At 36.7% G+C, this 22,139-nt stretch overlaps 1 protein-coding gene across 1 annotated transcript; it reads left to right on the top strand.

The window, feature by feature from the left end:
• The first annotated feature begins 12,893 nt into the window (after positions 1-12,893).
• LOC139737991 (trace amine-associated receptor 6-like) lies at positions 12,894-14,063 on the top strand. Its single transcript, XM_071648656.1, has one exon. It carries the CDS (start codon positions 12,894-12,896, stop codon positions 14,061-14,063), a length of 1,170 nt encoding a protein of 389 aa, XP_071504757.1.
• The last annotated feature ends 8,076 nt before the right edge of the window (positions 14,064-22,139 follow it).

The raw sequence follows: 22,139 nt of genomic DNA, 5'->3' as shown, positions 1-22,139 counted from the left end.
ATCAATGAAACGGATCAATTGATTTCAATGAAACTAATAGTTTAAGAGTTTCAGACTTTGACTTTTCTAATTATTCGCTCACTGGTGTTCATGTCGGCATAATTTCACGGTGTGCCACTACTTACCATATCAAGATGTGCCTTTTTCTTTTCCATCATATATAAGCTCTAGTTAGCCACCGGCAAAAAAAAAAAAGAAGAAGAAATAAGTGGACCTAATCTTGTTGAATATAAACCTGCGATATCAGTTCCTCTAGATGCCTCACAGGACCAGATTCATCTGTGCTTTAGCCAAATGGCAAACATATGATGCACCGGGTTGTTGGTTATCATTATTTAGACAAGTTAGCCTAACAACTCATACACGCATTTGTAACATCTGGTTCCATAAGGAAAATGAGATTCGAAAACTAAATACAAAATCTCTTCTTTTTTTTTAACACTATTACTTTTCGGTTGTCAGGTATTCTTTCTCTCTTTTTTCGTGTTTATTTAAAGAATGTTGATATTTTTCAGTCAGTCAATTGCAAATTGTAGTAGGCCTAATCATTATTATTCCCGATTCATCATCTTGAGTTTATCATGTTAAAGTCATAGCGTTGAAAAATGGAAATTCTGCTTAGTCTAGGGGAAAGTACAAATTATATTCTAATATATTTTGTTAATCATATTTTTTAGTTTAGCTATGATTGGCAGATAATGTCATTCACAGAATCTGGTTGAGAAGACCATTTATTTGAGTAGCTAAGCAATATGTAGAAAAAAAAAACTACCGAAAATAAAGTATTGCATATAGATAGATTTTCATTTAACCACATTTTTGTGATGATCAAGGTATTGTACATCAATACAGGTCAAAATGCATTATATTAGATGGCTTAGACAGTGTCTGGTACGTGATTGGTCGAGAGCTCATCACGTGATGCTGTTTGCGAGGATCGCAACTGTTATATTTTCCCAGCTCGTTATATTGACCAACTGGTCAACTGAATATATTTTTTCCATGTGTGTCGCCCTCTTACGGTTGAAAAACAAACAATTACACCAATATAAGGATGTGGGACCACGTCGGTAACTAGGAGGAGCAAACGATTATTATCGATAACTGCAGTCTGGATCGATATAATCTTCTCCCACTCACCCCCCCCCCCCTCCCCCACCACCACGCACACACACACACACACACACACACACGATGCGTGAGAGAGTAGACTAGACGGCGCGGCGCGGAGTAGCGTCATGCGCTATCACTAGGCCTGCCTGGTATACGTACGTGTGGATGGAATTCGGGAAGCTAAACGTTACGTACAGTGTATAAATACATGCTACATAGTAGGCTACCCAATGTACCGTTTACGTATGCACGTATCATTCGGCCCGCGAAGTTTGGATTCACACTTCAAAATGGAGCCCCGTTTTGTCTGTAATAAACGACGACGAGGATTTTGGAGGATAAGGAAAACATGGCCCAAACCAAGCGAGTTAATAGTCTAGAGACATTTTGTTCAGTTCAGTTCGTAGAACGAGGGCAATTCATGCATCTTTGTATTGACGTAACTTAACGACGAGTTAGACTTACCGGGTAGGCCTACGTTAGATCCAGGCCTAACGTTACACCGAACAAACCACGGTTGTGGAGGACTATAAACTGTACGACACCGGGCAGACTGTGTTTCTACACTGTGTTTCTACAATGTTCATCTCTGCAACAGAGGGGAAATAGACTGATTTTGAAATTGCTGCAGATTCCTGATGACAGAAGGTAACGTTAGGCCTACTCTATTACAGTTATAATAGAGTCTATCTAGTGGGCCCTATAACATTTAACAAACATGTAGAGCCTAGTTGTCTAGAAGGTTCTATGTGTGACTCAGAGCTAATTAACGTTAGAATCTAGACATAGATAACGTTAGGGCTTACCTGTAGAAACAAAATGTCAAATGATAAAGATTGGCCAGTAGGCCATAACGTTTAAGGCCTAAAGTTAGATTTGTTTTGTGAGTAGACCCTAAAACATCTTTTGGACCTGAGCCTAATTTAACTATATCATATCATAGGGCCCTAAAGCGTCGTTACTTTGAGCCTAACGTTAACGTTAGTAGACCCTAGGGCCTCCTGTCGTTTATAGAGGACATGAGCCTAGCAACTACACAGTCCAGTCGCCGCTTTACAACTACCAAATCGCGACAGTCTGCGCGCATACAGCGTCTGGTCGGGCTGACATGAGCGTATAAACGATTAGGCTATACGTCGTTAGTGTAGGCTCTTCTGCAAAGCACAATGGAGGGCAAGGCCATCTAATCTAACAGATATCGACTGGTAGGGGGTGGAATGTAACAATCTTTGGACCGCCAGGGAGTTATATTTTCCCTCGTGATCATATTTTCCCTCAGCGCTGCGCGCTTCGGGAAAATATAATCCCTTGGGAAAATATAACTCCCTGGCGGTCCAAAGAATGTTATATTCCACCCCGTACCAGTCAATATCTGTATAATATTGCACATGTCCTTTTACTAGAAACAAGGACTGCTCATGTCCTTATTATGCATATAGGTTTGCTGTGCGTGCGCGCTTTTGTAATTTGCCTTTACAGCTGTAGTCATTTCAAGCTATTAACTTGTGTCAAAGGGTTTTCTCCATATGTGAAAAAAGTAGCGACTTTTGAAACGCTTTGATGTAAAGCTGTCTTAAAAAAAAACATGAGATGTCTTTATTGTAAAAAGTAAAAATTACGCATTGTGTACAAATAGACAAAAAAGGTTTCATGTTTAATCTTTTAACATTTCCTTTTGAAGGCACAAATGCTGTGGTCAATCACACAAGTACTAACCGGGGGGCCAAAAGCTAAAAACAGAGGTCGAGTTGCACTCTCTCTACAAACTAAGTAGACCATGCTTATTTTCAAGTTTTTAATGTAACAAACAACATTCCACTGGTCTACCTCAAAAAATTTGTTGCGAAAGCCTCCAAATCCAAGATGGCGTCCAAGATGGCCGCCATATTTACTGAATTTGTTATTTAAATGATAGAATTCGATAGAAACATCAGATTTCAACAAATGTGATGTCATATGAAAGAGAATAAATTTTTTTACAAGTTGATACCATTTTTGTGGGTTATTGTGATAATTGGATTGATATTTTAAGGAAAAAACACTCATTTTTTGATATTTTTCTGAAAAAAGGAAAATCATGAAAATGCTTGATTCAGCATAAATCAGAGAAAGACTGAAGGATTATCTTGAAACGTTTCAAGAATTTTGTTTGACATATAATTAATATTTGGAGAAAATTAGGGGTCAGTACCAATTTTGGTTCAGGAGTTATAATGTCTCAAACTTGAAAACTCACTACGTAAAAATGGCCACTTTAGTTGTGACCAAGACCTTGTTGGTCGTAAAAAAGTCTGCGCGCGCCAATACTACTACATGCACCACTGGCACTGGCGCTTTTGGCAGTGCCAGTAGTGCGTGTAGTAGTCTTGACAAATGCAGACTTTTGCTTTGACAAACGCGGGTTTGTGCCTGCAAACTAACTTTTCATACCAAGTGGTAGCTCAGGTGATACTGATCGCTATTATTTCAAAGTAGATTGTTCTGAAGCAGATGAGATGAAGCAAAAAAAAAATTCAAATAGAGGTAGTAGCTTGAAACTTGGCACCAATCTTGTTATAGATAGTTTAAGACAGAATTTAGATCAAAAACCGCTCAAAAAAAAAAATCAAGATGACAGCCATCAAAGTTGACATAGTGTATTGCGCCAAATTAAATGTATTATTTCGTTTTTGATACAAATTTGTCTGTTGTGCTATCTTAAACCGCCTTAAGTTCTTATGGACACATTTTTTAAACCAGTGATATTCTACTCTCCGAAAAAGAAAAAACAAAGCGAGTGGAAGTTTTTACTTTTGATGTGAGGAGTGAAAAACAGAAAACGGTATATGTAGAGTGAACTTGGAGTGACTTTAGAGTGAAAATGTTCATTTTCACTCATTTTAGAGTGACCTAGGCAGAGCTCCACACTAGGCAAATATCCGACCTTTTTTGGTGGCCCGATCAGGCCACCAAATTCTTCATTTCTGACATTTTGGTGGCCCGACGTGCGTTTTTTGTGGCCCGGGCCACCGGACCACCGTTAGTGTCGAGCCCTGCCTTAGGGATCACTCGTCACTCTTCGAGTGATCCCCGAGGTCACTCTAAAATGAATGAAAATGAACATTTTCACTCTCGAGTGATCCTGATATCTAATACAGGAAAGCATCTACCAATGGCATAAGTTCAGATCAATTGTGACACTATAACCCACATGAAATCAGCCTAAAAACAATGTAAGAGAAATCTGATAACGGAAAATACAGTTTCAGCATGCTTATTTGTAAATGTGAATATAGGCCTACAGCACGAATAATCAATTTGGACAATTTTATTCGAACAATATACTGAAAAGTAATTTCGCACAACACATTTAAGAGCAAAGTTGAGAAATTGCCGCCATGTTGGATTTTTTTTTTTTTTTTTTTTTTTGGGGGGGGGGGTTCGGATCAGAAGGGCTTTCAAGGACATCTACGGATCAGACATTATTACACATATACCATCATCATTTACGTTTCTACAGCAGCAGAGTAACATACAAGTAAAAAAGCATATCTTTGATACAGAAGCATTTCTTTTTTATTAAAGATTGTGCCTTACCCAAACACTGGAATGAGCTCCACCCCCCCCCCCCCAAAAAAAAAGACCCTCAATATGGTTTACACCAGTACAATATCGTTCGGATGTATAGAAACATGTAATAGACGGCAATATAAGAAGATTCAAACAAACATATCAAATTATAAGTTATAAGTTGAGATAACTTTGACGCAACACACTAAAGGTATTGTTTACCATTGGGAGAGACATCACATTCGATTTGTATGTGCAGGTTAGTTGTATTACAAAACATTCTACCATGTAAAAAAATTATGATAAAGCCTAGAATATACGGAGATATCACCATTATAATTTTTTTCTTTTCAAGAAACCATAACCATGATAACTGTTGACATAAAAAAAAAAATTCTTATCAGATCTATTTAGTATATCTAACAATATTTAGCATTAATCATACTGATTTAAGTTTGTACATTAATCCCTAACTCACAGTTTAGAACTAGTTTGAGGAATTAAGTAAAGCTGGGTTTTTTGTTTTACGTGCACTAATGGTAAAATAATGCCTTGAACGACAACCTCGATTAATTACCGCCATCTTGAATTTTGTGTGGATACTATTTTTATCGCTAAATATTACACATTGGCAAAATTTGTGCCAAATTGTAAGCGCCTATCTCTTTTTGGAAAATACTTTCTGTTCAATTTTATCTGCCTCAGAACAATCTACTATGATGAAATGCTACAGTAATAGCGACCAGCGTCACCTACCACTTGGCATGAAAAATTAGTTTGCAGGTACTTGCAAGTCACTAGACCATGACAGTATTACGTGTGACCATGTAAACACGTTGTAAGCAAAAACTTATAATGCATATATATAATTTTTTTTTAAGTTTTAGATGTTAACTTGTCAACAGTGTATGATATTGCGTGTAATTCCAGAAAATAATATGAATTATGTCTCAATCTCAGTAAATCTCAATCTCAATCGCAGGTTTCAAAATAATTCTTCAGTTCTTCTTTGATAAATACTAAATCATGCATTTTTACATGTCTTCCTTTTTTCAAAACAATATAAAAGTATGGATCCCCCCCCCAAAAAAAAAAGAGAAGCAAACAATCCCCCCCCCCCCAATTTATCACAATACACAGCTAAAGTGGTACCAACTTTTAGAAAGTTTTACTCTCCTTCATATGACATCAAATTTGTTGCAATCCAATGTCTCTATCAAATTTTATGTTTGAAATGTTGTTTTTCAATAAAATGGCGGCCCCGTTGGACCGCATCTGTACTTTGCAACAAATCTACTGAGGTGTACTTACGGAACATTGCTTAGTATGCTTAATATTATGTATGGTCCTGTTTATAGAGAGAGTGGAACTCGAAAAGTAAGCACGATCTTGGATTTGACACTCTGTGACGTCTTTGGGAACAGATGCGTGTAAATAACATATTATGTAAAATGGGAGTGCAACTCACTCGTTAAGTAAGCGACTTTTTGGGGTTTGGCCCTCCGGTTAACCGGGGGGCCAAAAGCTAAAAACAGAGGTCGAGTTGCACTCTCTCTACAAACTAAGTAGACCATGCTTATTTTCAAGTTTTTAATGTAACAAACAACATTCCACTGGTCTACCTCAAAAAATTTGTTGCGAAAGCCTCCAAATCCAAGATGGCGTCCAAGATGGCCGCCATATTTACTGAATTTGTTATTTAAATGATAGAATTCGATAGAAACATCAGATTTCAACAAATGTGATGTCATATGAAAGAGAATAAATTTTTTTACAAGTTGATACCATTTTTGTGGGTTATTGTGATAATTGGATTGATATTTTAAGGAAAAAACACTCATTTTTTGATATTTTTCTGAAAAAAGGAAAATCATGAAAATGCTTGATTCAGCATAAATCAGAGAAAGACTGAAGGATTATCTTGAAACGTTTCAAGAATTTTGTTTGACATATAATTAATATTTGGAGAAAATTAGGGGTCAGTACCAATTTTGGTTCAGGAGTTATAATGTCTCAAACTTGAAAACTCACTACGTAAAAATGGCCACTTTAGTTGTGACCAAGACCTTGTTGGTCGTAAAAAAGTCTGCGCGCGCCAATACTACTACATGCACCACTGGCACTGGCGCTTTTGGCAGTGCCAGTAGTGCGTGTAGTAGTCTTGACAAATGCAGACTTTTGCTTTGACAAACGCGGGTTTGTGCCTGCAAACTAACTTTTCATACCAAGTGGTAGCTCAGGTGATACTGATCGCTATTATTTCAAAGTAGATTGTTCTGAAGCAGATGAGATGAAGCAAAAAAAAAATTCAAATAGAGGTAGTAGCTTGAAACTTGGCACCAATCTTGTTATAGATAGTTTAAGACAGAATTTAGATCAAAAACCGCTCAAAAAAAAAAAATCAAGATGACAGCCATCAAAGTTGACATAGTGTATTGCGCCAAATTAAATGTATTATTTCGTTTTTGATACAAATTTGTCTGTTGTGCTATCTTAAACCGCCTTAAGTTCTTATGGACACATTTTTTAAACCAGTGATATTCTACTCTCCGAAAAAGAAAAAACAAAGCGAGTGGAAGTTTTTACTTTTGATGTGAGGAGTGAAAAACAGAAAACGGTATATGTAGAGTGAACTTGGAGTGACTTTAGAGTGAAAATGTTCATTTTCACTCATTTTAGAGTGACCTAGGCAGAGCTCCACACTAGGCAAATATCCGACCTTTTTTGGTGGCCCGATCAGGCCACCAAATTCTTCATTTCTGACATTTTGGTGGCCCGACGTGCGTTTTTTGTGGCCCGGGCCACCGGACCACCGTTAGTGTCGAGCCCTGCCTTAGGGATCACTCGTCACTCTTCGAGTGATCCCCGAGGTCACTCTAAAATGAATGAAAATGAACATTTTCACTCTCGAGTGATCCTGATATCTAATACAGGAAAGCATCTACCAATGGCATAAGTTCAGATCAATTGTGACACTATAACCCACATGAAATCAGCCTAAAAACAATGTAAGAGAAATCTGATAACGGAAAATACAGTTTCAGCATGCTTATTTGTAAATGTGAATATAGGCCTACAGCACGAATAATCAATTTGGACAATTTTATTCGAACAATATACTGAAAAGTAATTTCGCACAACACATTTAAGAGCAAAGTTGAGAAATTGCCGCCATGTTGGATTTTTTTTTTTTTTTTTTTTTTGGGGGGGGGGTTCGGATCAGAAGGGCTTTCAAGGACATCTACGGATCAGACATTATTACACATATACCATCATCATTTACGTTTCTACAGCAGCAGAGTAACATACAAGTAAAAAAGCATATCTTTGATACAGAAGCATTTCTTTTTTATTAAAGATTGTGCCTTACCCAAACACTGGAATGAGCTCCACCCCCCCCCCCCAAAAAAAAAAAGACCCTCAATATGGTTTACACCAGTACAATATCGTTCGGATGTATAGAAACATGTAATAGACGGCAATATAAGAAGATTCAAACAAACATATCAAATTATAAGTTATAAGTTGAGATAACTTTGACGCAACACACTAAAGGTATTGTTTACCATTGGGAGAGACATCACATTCGATTTGTATGTGCAGGTTAGTTGTATTACAAAACATTCTACCATGTAAAAAAATTATGATAAAGCCTAGAATATACGGAGATATCACCATTATAATTTTTTCTTTTCAAGAAACCATAACCATGATAACTGTTGACATAAAAAAAAAAATTCTTATCAGATCTATTTAGTATATCTAACAATATTTAGCATTAATCATACTGATTTAAGTTTGTACATTAATCCCTAACTCACAGTTTAGAACTAGTTTGAGGAATTAAGTAAAGCTGGGTTTTTGTTTTACGTGCACTAATGGTAAATAATGCCTTGAACGACAACCTCGATTAATTACCGCCATCTTGAATTTTGTGTGGATACTATTTTTATCGCTAAATATTACACATTGGCAAAATTTGTGCCAAATTGTAAGCGCCTATCTCTTTTTGGAAAATACTTTCTGTTCAATTTTATCTGCCTCAGAACAATCTACTATGATGAAATGCTACAGTAATAGCGACCAGCGTCACCTACCACTTGGCATGAAAAATTAGTTTGCAGGTACTTGCAAGTCACTAGACCATGACAGTATTACGTGTGACCATGTAAACACGTTGTAAGCAAAACTTATAATGCATATATATAATTTTTTTTAAGTTTTAGATGTTAACTTGTCAACAGTGTATGATATTGCGTGTAATTCCAGAAAATAATATGAATTATGTCTCAATCTCAGTAAATCTCAATCTCAATCGCAGGTTTCAAAATAATTCTTCAGTTCTTCTTTGATAAATACTAAATCATGCATTTTTACATGTCTTCCTTTTTTCAAAACAATATAAAAGTATGGATCCCCCCCCCCCAAAAAAAAGAGAAGCAAACAATCCCCCCCCCCCCAATTTATCACAATACACAGCTAAAGTGGTATCAACTTTTAGAAAGTTTTACTCTCCTTCATATGACATCAAATTTGTTGCAATCCAATGTCTCTATCAAATTTTATGTTTGAAATGTTAATTTCAATAAAATGGCGGCCCCGTTGGACCGCATCTGTACTTTGCAACAAATCTACTGAGGTGTACTTACGGAACATTGCTTAGTATGCTTAATATTATGTATGGTCCTGTTTATAGAGAGAGTGGAACTCGAAAAGTAAGCACGATCTTGGATTTGACACTCTGTGACGTCTTTGGGAACAGATGCGTGTAAATAACATATTATGTAAAATGGGATTTCAAGTTTGAGACATTATAACTCCTGAACCAAATACAATACTGACCTCTGATTTTCTCCAAATATTGATTATATGGAAAAAATGTTAATTTCTGCATGGTTTTCATAAACATTTTTAGTTTTATTTTTTAAAACTTTTTAGAGAAATATTCATGGTGCATTCTGAAAAATGTCTCCATAAAAACCTAAGATGGTTTGAAATGGCATTAAAATGTTGAGAATAATAAAAACCATAATGAATAGACAGCAAAACAGACAAAATTGTATCAAAATCGAAATGATATATTTACTTTGGCGCAATACACTATGTCAGCTTTGATGGCCTGCAATCTTGAAGTTTTTGAGTGATTGATCCAAATTTTGTTTTAAACTTTCTATAGCAAGGTTGTTTCAAGCTTCTACCTCTATTTGAAAGATATTTTTTGCTTCATTTCATCTGCTTCAGAACAATCTACTTTGAAATAATAGCAATCAGCGTCACCTGATCTACCACTTGGTATGAAAAGTTAGTTTGCAGGCACAAACCCGCGTTTGTCAAAGAAAAAGTCTGCGTTTGCCAAGACTACTACACGCACCACTGGCACTGCTACAAGCGCCAGTGCCAGTGGTGCGTGTAGTAGTCTTGGCGCGCGCAGGCTTTTTTTACGACCAACAAGGTCTTGTCACAACTCAAGTGGCCATTTTTACATAGTGAGTTTTCAAGTTTGAGACATTATAACTCCTGAACCGAAAATGGTACTGCCCCCTTATTTTCTTCAAATATTAATTATATGTCAAACAAAATTCTTGAAACGTTTCAAGATAATCCTTCAGTCTTTCTCTGATTTATGCTGAATCAAGCATTTTCATGATTTTCCTTTTTTCAGAAACATATCAAAAAATGAGTGTTTTTTCCTTAAAATCTCAATCCAATTATCACAATAACCCACAAAAATGGTATCAACTTGTAGAAAATTTTATTTTCTTTCACATGACATCAAATTTGTTGAAATCTGATTTTTCAATCAAATTCTATCTTTCAAATAACAAATTCAGTAAATATGGCGGCCATCTTGGACGCCATCTTGGATTTGGAGGCTTTCGCAACAAATTTTTTGAGGTAGACCAGTGGAATGTTGTTTGATACAATAAAAACTTGAAAATAAGCATGGTCTACTTAGTTTGTAGAGAGAGTGCAACTCACTCGTTAAGTAAGCGACTTTTTGGGGTTTGGCCCTCCGGTTATACTGAATTGTAGATAAATTAGTCTTTGTGACATAATATTCAACAACACTGAGTGATACCTTGTGCTGTGTCAAATTTGTGCAACTTCTGTGAGAAAAATAATCTTTGCAGAGACAGCAAAATGGTATTCTTGCCAATCTGCCTATGCATAACTACCTCTGAAAAGTATATTAGAGTTGTATTTGTATACTAAACCACATAATCGAGGTCTGGGAATCAAGAGTTTACTTATTCATCGTGGTATGTCTTAGTTAGGTGAAAATAATGTGATGTATGAACTAAATAAAACTATAAGGAAGTTTCATTTAAAAACTTCCTTACAACAGAAACATTATGTTCTTCTTGTGCTGGGGACTTTGGACAGTGTATGCAACGCTATAAGAGTTTCTATGCCAATCAACACTCAAGACATTCAATGGTTTTAGATTTAAAGTAAAGATTCGATATTGTTATTTGTGTCGAGATGGTAAATAAAACTTTCGTCTTGAATGCTTAAATTGCCTACTTCTAAATATTTCTTTTTCAATTTTTTGATAACACCCAAACACAAAACCACATATTTGCAACAAAATTCCGAAGCCTTTATGGTGTAAAACGTTTCAAAAGGAATGCTTGGATGTAATATCGACGCAGTCGTATACCTTGTATTGAAAAAGAACAAAAAATCCATTGAATTTCTGCTATTTATTTTAAATTGTTTGAATGTGGAGAATTAACCTTAAAATCAAAATCATGTTATCTCTCTTTCTTCAAACTGATTCTATTCAAGTATATATATATATATATATATATGTGTGTGTGTGTGTGTGTGTGTGTGTGTCTGTGTGTGTCTGTGTGTCTGTGTAAGCTAATAATAGCTATAGCTAACAAACAAGGGGGGGGGGGTCGACTCACATTCCAAATCAAAATCAGAAGCACGTTAATATGTGAAGATGTCGACTTTCTACTGCTTGAAGTAAGTGAGTTTGAGGTTCAAGGGAAGGGTTAAAAAATGGCTATGACTTTGCATCATGAAATCAGATAATTTGTTATCATTAGATATTGTAGATATGTTTAAATTTTGTCCTTAGAAAGTGTAAAAAAATGCTTAAAAACAAATAAGGTAAAGAAAGAGAAAAGAAGAGGAAAGAGAAAAAGACAACACTTCTATCCTTGAAATGAATACACACACAAACAACAATATGAAATATACTAAAATTCAAAATGCATATTTCCACTTTTCAAGGAAACAGTGAAACAAATGTTAGTGTTGGTTTTTTTTTCCTAAAGTCTAAAAATACACAGGAGAAAACCTACGAACAGGTACACACATTATTTTTTTCCCGTTATTCCTCAATCACGTGTAGCGTGTTATTCATCTTTGTGAATTTGTGAATAATGGTTTTGAAAAATACACTTCGAAAGATAGAGGGGAAGAAGAGATCTTTCTTGCCATTATCAAATTGATTATATTCGATATTTCAGATATTTCAGATATTGGTGGTTAAGGTGGTGGTGGTGGTGGTATGCGCGTGTGTGTGTGTGTGTGTGTGTGCGTGTGTGTATGTGTGTGTGTTTGAATCCTTCAAAGACTATTCCAAAGGTACTTCATATGGTTACTTCTAATACCTATACCCTCATTGATGTCTATCAATCGAATTTTAACCTGATAATTCCTTCCATTCATCCATCTACTCTATGAGCAGAAATGCTTCGTATTCAGCACAGAGTCGATTCATGAATTATAATGAGCATTCAAAAACACGTAATATGTTTTCATTTCCGAGTTGACTTTACGCAGAATTTCTTCACAAAAGGTCCACTCGAGAGAAATACACCAGAAGTAAGCACTTATCGATTTATTTCACAGCTACTGTGGTTGTGATTGGTGGTCACAATGGTATTCCATTTCATATTATGCGACGCGAAATAAACACCTCCTTCAGTACTAAAATGCATGCTTTTTTTTTTACGTTCGCCCTTTTTGTGAATGTTGCGCGTCCTTCCCATGTGTGGAATTAGCCGATAAATTCTACAGCTCTCAATACCATAAATACGACGGTTAAGTGAAACTCCCATTTAGAAAGCCTTCTAGGTGCACTCCGGAGTTACAGACTTAGGTCTGTACATGTCATGTCATGCTGGAAGTACAATCTCAACGCTAAATATCATACGCTCTGCAAAAGTTACAATCATTACTGAATGTTTTAGTCACTGATATTGCTGTTAGACATGAGTCCCTCAACACTCCCATCTGGTTGTGAAGTAGACGAATACCGGATCAAGAATTCTTTTTCCGAAGGCTACGGAGACACTGTTGTGGGAACTGAGTGGTCTTTGTCCCAATATGGCGATGAAGTCTCCAACAGGACAGAGTTCTTCTCCGAAATTCTTGAAGTGGCCGGACCCAAGAATGCACCTGCTGAGTGGTCTTGGATCCCGTTTCAGTGGACCTGGTGGGTGATCCTCCAACTCATCTTTGCCCTGCTAGGAATCGTCGGTAACCTGCTGGTGATGGTCGTCCTATTCCATCGGAATCGTGTTCGACGCTCCACAGACACGTTGATCGGCGCACTAGCTATCGCTGATTTTGCCACGTCTGTGTTTCTACTACCGATCCCCATCATCAAATCACTACCAAGCAACTCCATGCTCGCAGGTCTCTACTGCAAAGTAGTCCACACTTCGCTTCTGATGTGGGTATCTGTGGTTGCTTCGATATTCATATTGGCAGCCATATCGATAGAGCGATATATCGCCATCGCTTATCCGCTCTACTTCAGGAGGACTTTCAGCGCAACCCGCACCAGAATCTACATTATCTTGATCTGGGTTGCAGCCTTGGCCGCCAACGGCTATCAGTTCGTTGTGGGATATTCTTCCAGCAATACGTGCATGGTTGGATTTTCCACAGCTCTTGCTCACAAGGCCGTAGGCATCTTCATCTTTACAATCGAATTTGTAGCTCCGGCTGTCATTATGATCCTAGCCCAAATCAAAATGGTTATCGTTCTCCAGAAACAGACGACAAAGTTTTCTGAAAGTAAAACGAACACGAACCGTTCGAAGCCCACTCTGAGTCACGTCGTCGCGAGGAAGAGGATCCTTCAAATGCTCATCATGGTCGTGACAGTCTTCATCATCTGCTGGGGTCCTGATCAGACAATGTTCCTCGCACTTCACCTTAACCTCGTCTCCCACTCGCTAGCCTTTGGGACCGTTTACCGAGTGTTGGTCATTTTGGCCTTCATCAACTCGTGCGCCAACCCGATCATCTATACCATCCGATATCCGCAATTTCGTGAAGCCATCAGAAACATTTTTATAGGTGCTCGCGCCTCTCAGAAAAGTCTTTTCGACATTGAAACAACTCATGAGCAGCAAAAGACGATTAACATCTAGACTCAGACGTATAAAAGGATAAATCTGCAGTATAAGATCGTTCCTTATTCAATAACCATGTAACTTCATTTCAGTTGAATTATCGGTTCTGTAGCATTTTTTTTCTATACAAAACTTGATAAACATAATTTTACATAAGAAAAACAAATCTAGATCCATTACATAATAAATTTATGACGTAAATAAGACGAATTTCGCCGTTGCCTTCAAAGAATTTCTGATTATTATTCTCAACACATTTACAATACACACCTTAAGGGGACTAACACACTAGGATGGCATTTGACCATGTAAACCATGGAAAATTTCAAGGTGAAATAAAAACCTAAATAACGTTATTGTTCATTCTTTAGGGTACATGGAAAAATCTTAACAGGCTGTCATATATTAGCACATTTTCATGATACTTTTTTATTCTCAAATCATGATATATTACCAGAATTTCAATTCCGAAAGGTCAGTATCTATTCAATACACCCTGCCATCAGCAGTGAATATTATATTTGAAAGCAAAAGATCATTAAGCAGAGAGGTGAAGATATGAGGTAGGAGCTTCTTCTATTTGTCTGCCATCTGTATATATGAAATTTACAGATTGTAACTGCTGATCCACATTTTTAACAAACATGTCGGGGAAAAAGGAACCTGTCATCTACTGTTCGTTCATGATTTCTTCCTTTCATTTAAAATGCCTTGTCCACCATGGACAACTTAACTTATACTGTCATCTACTGTTCGTTCATGATTTCTTCCTTTCATTTAAAATGCCTTGTCCACCATGGACAACTTAACTTATCAATGTTGGAATTTCGGAGCTTGGCTATTTGTTCCAATTTCATCCTGTCACTGCCGGCAACAAGTGATAGCCTGTTGGTAGTGTCGCTGCGCGGAAAGCAGTAGATAACAGGTTCGATTCCCACTGCTTCTTTTTTTTTCCCGACATGTTTGTTAGAATGTAGATCAGCAGTTGCGATCTTACATATTTCATTTATGCAGAGGCACATAAATTGAAGAAACCCATACCTCCAGATCATACTTCTTATTTGAAAGGCAAGTGTTAAAACTACCGATAAGGAGTGAACGAGCTCCCTTGATTTTCTTACGATTCTAGTGAATCATTGAGAAGTCCTGTCGAAAAGACGAGCTTGGGAAAAGAGTGTTAATCTTTCCTTATAGGTATAACTTTTTGGAATGACCTACCAATCAAAATTACGTAGAAATCAACATGGTCAAGCTTTCGTAAAGCTGTAGAGGAACTTTTGTTAGAAAGTTCAGATTCTCATGAGATTTCGTTAACATTATTCACCCGAATGAAATGTAAATACCTTTTTGTTTTTGTTAGATGTAGACATTGTTCATGACAATGACGTATGTATTACAGATTATTATCGGTAGATTCATTACATGATATATTGTTCATTTAATCTTATTTTCGTGTTTGTTTCTCAGCACCAGAGTATCTTATTGCTAACTGATATTTACATCACAGTAACATATCACTAACCAGGAACACATTATGACATAATACTTTTTAACTGCCTAAAGTGCATAGAACCAGACATGACTAGCACACATGCTTATTTTCTCGTTCCTATAATCCTTGTTTTTTCTGTGCAACTGGACGTGGCTGTAAACGTACGCTATGGTTGTTATTGCACTATATAATTTGTTCACTCAATCTAATTTCCATCATTCATTCCTTCATTCATACAGTCATTCATTCAATTCAAAACCGGATTTATACGTTTCTCCCATTTTTTTATCAACTGCCATAATGCTTTAATTGGGGTATAAACTGTATTAAATAATCATTTTATGCTGAGGTTTGCCATTTGTCAAGATTTACCCGAGTCACTGCTAACCTGTCACTCTATCTGAAAGTAGGTCTGTGGTCACCAATTACACGTTCGAACACGCACAGAGCAGCAATAATAATGATAATTAAAGGTCCAGTTTATACCTTTGGGAGCAGTGATTTCAAAAATGTTCAAGATATCACATTTTGATGCATTTGTGTAGGTTCGTTGCATCACAAAACATCCCACCATACCTTTATAGCATTTTCGAAATAAAGCCTAAAATATAAGGAGATATCAATGTTTGTTTTGTTTTTCAATAAACCATAACTGTAGACGGTTTAGTCTGGAAACATTTTTATTATAACTATTGTGCACATTTTGTGTATTCAACAACACTTAACATCGACTATACGGATTCAAATTTTTACAGTGATTGTTTCTATCCCTAACTCACATTTTAGAACTACTTTAAAGCACTAATGCTGTTTTTTTGTGTGTGTGTTTCATCTGCAAATGGTAAATTATGCCTTTAAAAAGCATATGTGTTATTTGCTCCCTCTCCGGAGGGAGGGGGGGGGGGGGGGGGGGGGGGTTGGGGGAGGGGGAGGGAGGTTGCTCCGAGAAGTGGTAGATTTTCATTAAAAGCCTTTATTGATGAACGTCAAGCATGATCTCGCTGAAAGCAAATAATTATCACGGAAATATGGCTTCGTCGTACGTCAGAAATTACACATTTTGTTTCCATATTAACCTGCATGGTGAGCAGTGATTTTATAGACACAACGTATTGAACTTTATTTCTACTACTTCTGTTTCTTTTTTACTACAATGTATAATTGCTATAAGGTTCCTCAGTTGGTGTATAGTCTGTTCATTCTCTTATGTTCTTTTTACCTCATTCGATGTCATCAAAGGAAGTGAAATATGTATGTTTTGTCGAAAAATGAAATAAACTATGAATCGAATTAGATTGAACTTCAATATCATAACATTTCGCTATTAGTGTGTGGTAACAAGATATAAGTCACAATATATGCCCGTACGTCTATATAAGTATATAATGTATGGATACCAAAAGGTTGGTTTCTTCTTCTTTTTTAAGTTTGCTAGATACAACACTGCAAAAAGTTCGGTGTTAAATAGTAAACACCGAGCTGGTGTTAAATTTTCGGTGCTCATTCATGGTGTTAAATTAACACCTCCGGGTGTCATTTCCAAATATAAAACTGTTTTTTGAAGAGTTTCTTAGTAACTGCACTTCTTGTTGATTTTTAATTTAAACAAGACGATCTAGAATTTTACATTAAAAGACTAGATTTTTGAAAAAAATTTGAAAATAAATTTACACCACTGTAACACCAGCTGGTGTGGTCTCTTATTGAAGCTGGACGGGTGTTAAACCATTGATATTAACACCAACAAATATCAAATCAACACCATGTGGTGTCATTTTTGAATTAACACCAGTACGGTGTCAAAATATCACCAAGTACAGTGTCATATTAACACCACGAAGTGTCAGGTGAACACTTTTCAACTCCATCACAGTGCATTTTCCACACCTGTGGGTGTGGTCCTCTATTAACACTTGATCGGTGTTAAATTTAACACCCATGGTGTTAAATCTGTTTTTACAGTGAAATACATCATTGTTGAGTGGTTAATTATAACGGGTAACCACGTCAGAAATCACACGTTTGTTTGTCTCCATATTCACCTGTTGAATAGGAATTTTATGAACACAACGTATTGAACTGCAATTTCGTGATATTTCACTGTTAGTGTGTATTAACAAGTCCTAAGTCACAATATTCATATGCCCGAAAGTAAATGTAAGTATATAATGTATGGATACCAAAAGGTTGGTTTCTTCTTTTTTTTTAAATTTGCTAGATACAAATACATCATTATTGAGTTGGTAAATTACAACGGGTAACCACGTCAGAAATCACACGTTTGTTTGTCTCCATATTCACCCGTTGAATAGGAATTTTATGAGCACGACGTATTGGACAGCAATGTCATATTTCAATATTAGTATGCGATAGTAACACGAAATTAGCCAGTATGTATTATGTTAGTATGTAGAGAAACAATAACTACCACAGGCTTGACAGAACATAAATTCTTGAATGATGAGAAATAATATACCGTCTCAATGTTTTAATTCATTTGAATATAACAGTATTGTCATTTCGTCTTTATCACTTCAGTCTCTTACCCTACAAGATAAAAAGATTATTTTCATTTTTCTCCTGTACGGACTTTATCTGCGCTAGAAACAATGACTACCAAAGGCTTGACAGGACCTAAATACTGGAATGATCGGGAAAGAGAAATAATACGGTCTCAATCTTAAAAGTCATTTAAACAAAAAGTATTGTTATTTTGTCTTTATCACTTCAGTTCTCATGACAACGTATTATTACCAATGATACAAGGTTCCACACCGGGACGGTGATCACGCCACTCTCTGGAAGTTTTGTGTCACAGATATGTTTTTTTACGTAACGATACATGATTTTAATTCTTCGACGTCAATATTTCTCTAATTTATCAATTGCCATTCCTTTCAATTTTAAATTTCAAGTAAGAATCCATCTCATATCGGCATCTATAGTAATCTACTCCCTCAAAATACAAGCAATGCTTCTATGTTCTATTTAGATTCTTTATATATTTAGTATGTTCAATTGTCTTAATTGTTGTATTCTACAATTCACATACTCTTTTATTGTTATGTTTATGGTTTATTTGTTGAAACGTGGAATATGTAACACTAAAACAGACAATACAAACAAACTAGTGGTCAGTAGGAGATAAGCGATGCATGGCACCCTGTCAAAATCAACATGTGTCTCAGCCTACAGGGCAGAATGTAAAATGGGTAAAGTATCCATGCCTATGTATATTTTGTTTTCACTACCACAATGTGTGCGCCTCTCTATGAAACGCAAATATGACAAACAACACTGGCAATGCTCTCGTATACATCAGCAGTGGCACGAGTCCTGACTTTAGTTTCCGAATATATTCTACAGCGCGTAAGGCTCAATTATCCATCGAAGCAATTGTAAGCAAATAGTACGTATGCTGAAAATACCGTGTATGATTTTTGTTCCTGATAGAAGAAATTGGGTTATGAATACAATCCATATCAAGGATGACCACACAGTTTCTCCGCTCTTCGATATGGCTAGTCAAGGATTTTATATTTACGCAATTTGATTGCAAAAGAGACCCCGGAGAACATAATATGTATCATAATTTGATTGCTTGGCTCATGGACAAACATGCCCATAATGACTATAGTTATTTCCCAATTGTCCAATGGGTTCATAGGATAAAAGCTTTTTGACTTGGGGTGGGGGCGTCTCATTGTTGGACTCAGTAATTGATATCGGTATTTAGCCTCAGTAATTGCTTTACTTGTTTGATGTTAAGTAACACATCATAATAGCACATCATGTTTAGCTTTTTCCTTCAAAAACGAAACTATATGTTTATTTATAATAATGACGATAATAGTAATAATTATAATAATAATGATAGTAATAACAGTAATAATGATAATAGTGGTAATAGAAATAATCATGACGATCACAAAGATGTTTGTTTATTTGTTCAATTTCCATCTGAGAAGATGGTTGGATAGCCCATATTCAACTACGTAAAGCTGGTCTTCCATGGGGTCCAGTATAGGATTTGAGGTGGGACCACTTCATCGGGTAAACAACCTGCTCTTTGCGATGAATGAATGAAGCGGGATCTTTTACGTGCATGAGTTGTTACTCTCTCATACACGGGACCTCCATATTAATGTCCTATCCGAGGAACAGAGTGTTTTGCCTCTTGCTAGAGGGGACGGTATGCTTACACACAACATTGCTCAGTAGAGACTCGGGTTCGAAGTCGGGCCGCGTGATCGTGAGGCAGACGCGCTACCGACTGAGCCAACTCACCGCCCTTGATGATAGTAACAATGATAACCAGTGGCGTATCTAGGGGGGGGCAAGGGGGGCACGTGCCCCGGGCGCCACTCCTAGGGGGCGCAAAAAACGAAAAAAAACGAAGGAGAAGAAAAAAAAGGAAAAAACGAAGAAGAAGAAGGAAAAAAAAAGAAGAAGAAGAAGAAGAAGGAAAAAAAACACGCCCGGAAAGGGGGGGGGGGGGGGAGGGAGAATGGTGGGGAGGGGGGTAGAAAACCAAATCAAACAAGATAAAAACAAAACATGATGATGACGCGGACAAAATGACAATGTTTATTGTGTTCACACAAGAATTCCATGTTCTGTAAGCTGAAAAACAAAAATTTTCGGCTTGATCGCCAAAATTTATATGAAAAAAGAAGGTAAGAACAAAACGTGATGATGACGCGGACAAAATGACAATGTCTATTGTGTTCACACATGTCATTTTATATTAAGCAGGAAAAATGTTTCACGGAGCATTGGCTGCAATTTCTTTCGTTCTGAAGCGATCGCCAATTGGATCAAAAGAAACCGCCAACGGTTTTGAACATGGGGGAGGGGGAGGGGCGCAAAAAACACACAAATCAAACAAGATAAGAACAAAACGTAATGATGACGCGGAAATATACAAATTTCGGCTCACTCGCTCGTACAATTTAGAGTATTTTTTTCAAGTCCTCAGTTTGTTGGTATAAATCGTTATCTATACGGCCGTCACTATATAATTATCTTGATTAGAATTGTAAGATTTAATAGGCAAAAAATGACAAGAGTTTCATGTTTTGTAAGCTGAAATACAAAAATTTTCGGCTCGCTCGCTGCGCTCGCTCGCCAAAATTTATCAAAAAAAAAAACCAACCAAACAAACAAACGTGACGATGACGCGGACAAAATGACAATGTCTATTGTGTTCACACATGTCATTTCATATTTAGCAGGAAAAATGTTACTCGGAACGCGGCTGCAATTTCATTCGTTCTTAAGCGATCGCCGATTGGATCAAAAGAGGACGCCAACGGACGCCAACGGTTTCGAACATACGGGGGGGGGGGGGCGCCAAAAAAAAAACCAAAAAAGATAAGAAGAAAACGTAATCATGACGGGGAAATATACAAACTTCGGCTCACTCGCTCGTACTATAAAACATAGTTATTTTTTCAAGTCCTCAGTTTGTTGGTATAAATCGTTATCTATAAGGTCGTCACTATATCTTGATTGTAAGATTTAATAAGCAAAAAATGACAAGAATTCCATGTTTTGTAAGCTGAAATACAAAAATTTTCGGCTCGCTCGCTGCGCTCGCTCGCCAAAATTTATCAGAAAAAAAAAGAGATAAGAACAAAACGTGATAATGACGCGGAAATATACAAATTCGGCTCACTCGCGTGTACTAATCTAGAGTATTTTTTAAAGTCCTCAGTTTGTTGGTAGAAATCGTTATCTATAAGGCCGTCACTATATCTTGATTAGAATTGTAAGATTTGATAAGCAAAAAATGACAAGAATTCCATGTTTTGGAAGCTTAAATACAAAAATTTTCGGCTCGCTCGCTGCGCTCGCTCGCCAAAATTTATCAAAATTCATTACATTTAAACATTACATTTACACTCTCAAAAGACCCCTTTAAGTGCTTGAAAAAGCATATCATGTGCACTTTGTTTAAAGTCCCTACCGGGATGGGGTTGGGGTTGAACACTTTTTCAGAAATTAGGGGCGCAATTTTCGCGCTTGCCCCGGGCGCCGTTTTCACTAGATACGCCACTGATGATAACAAGAATAACAATGAATGACAAGAATGACAATGCATACTTTAGCCTACAGATCCACCTTTCAGTGCTCATGGCGCTTCAAAAAAATGAAAAATAACACATGTTCAAACATGACAACAGATAAGAAAAATCATGGCAAACAACAAACAAACATATACCAGAATAGAATTCCACACATCCAGCCTTTTGAATCTTTTCAACACGGTTTATCACATTTAAGATTTTGCCATTACGAGAACATGTCAGACTGAATATTCTAATTTGTACATGGTGAAGGCATGTTCCCTTGTGCATTTGAAAATAACTTTGATGTTCCAAGCAAATTCCCATTCATTTTTTACATGTATTTAACTCATTCTCTGAATAATTTTCACTCAAATTGACTGTCTACGATCTATACTCTATTTGGGTTACTGGTGTAAATGAATGGAATGTGGTAAGTAAAACTGCTTTTAAGTGGAGCTTAACAAAGTGATAATGTTTAGGAAGCGCTCTTTGTTGTTGTTGTTGTTGTTGTTGTCGTCGTCGTCGAGAAGT

The sequence above is a fragment of the Diadema antillarum genome, unplaced genomic scaffold (assembly GCF_040938485.1).
Source record: "Diadema antillarum isolate AM-2024a unplaced genomic scaffold, OU_Dant_1.0 seq00000718_RagTag, whole genome shotgun sequence".
In the NCBI taxonomy this organism is placed as follows: domain Eukaryota; kingdom Metazoa; phylum Echinodermata; class Echinoidea; order Diadematoida; family Diadematidae; genus Diadema; species Diadema antillarum.
The sequence above is the reverse complement of the archived record's forward strand: the minus strand, read 5'-3'. Positions and strand labels throughout refer to the sequence as shown.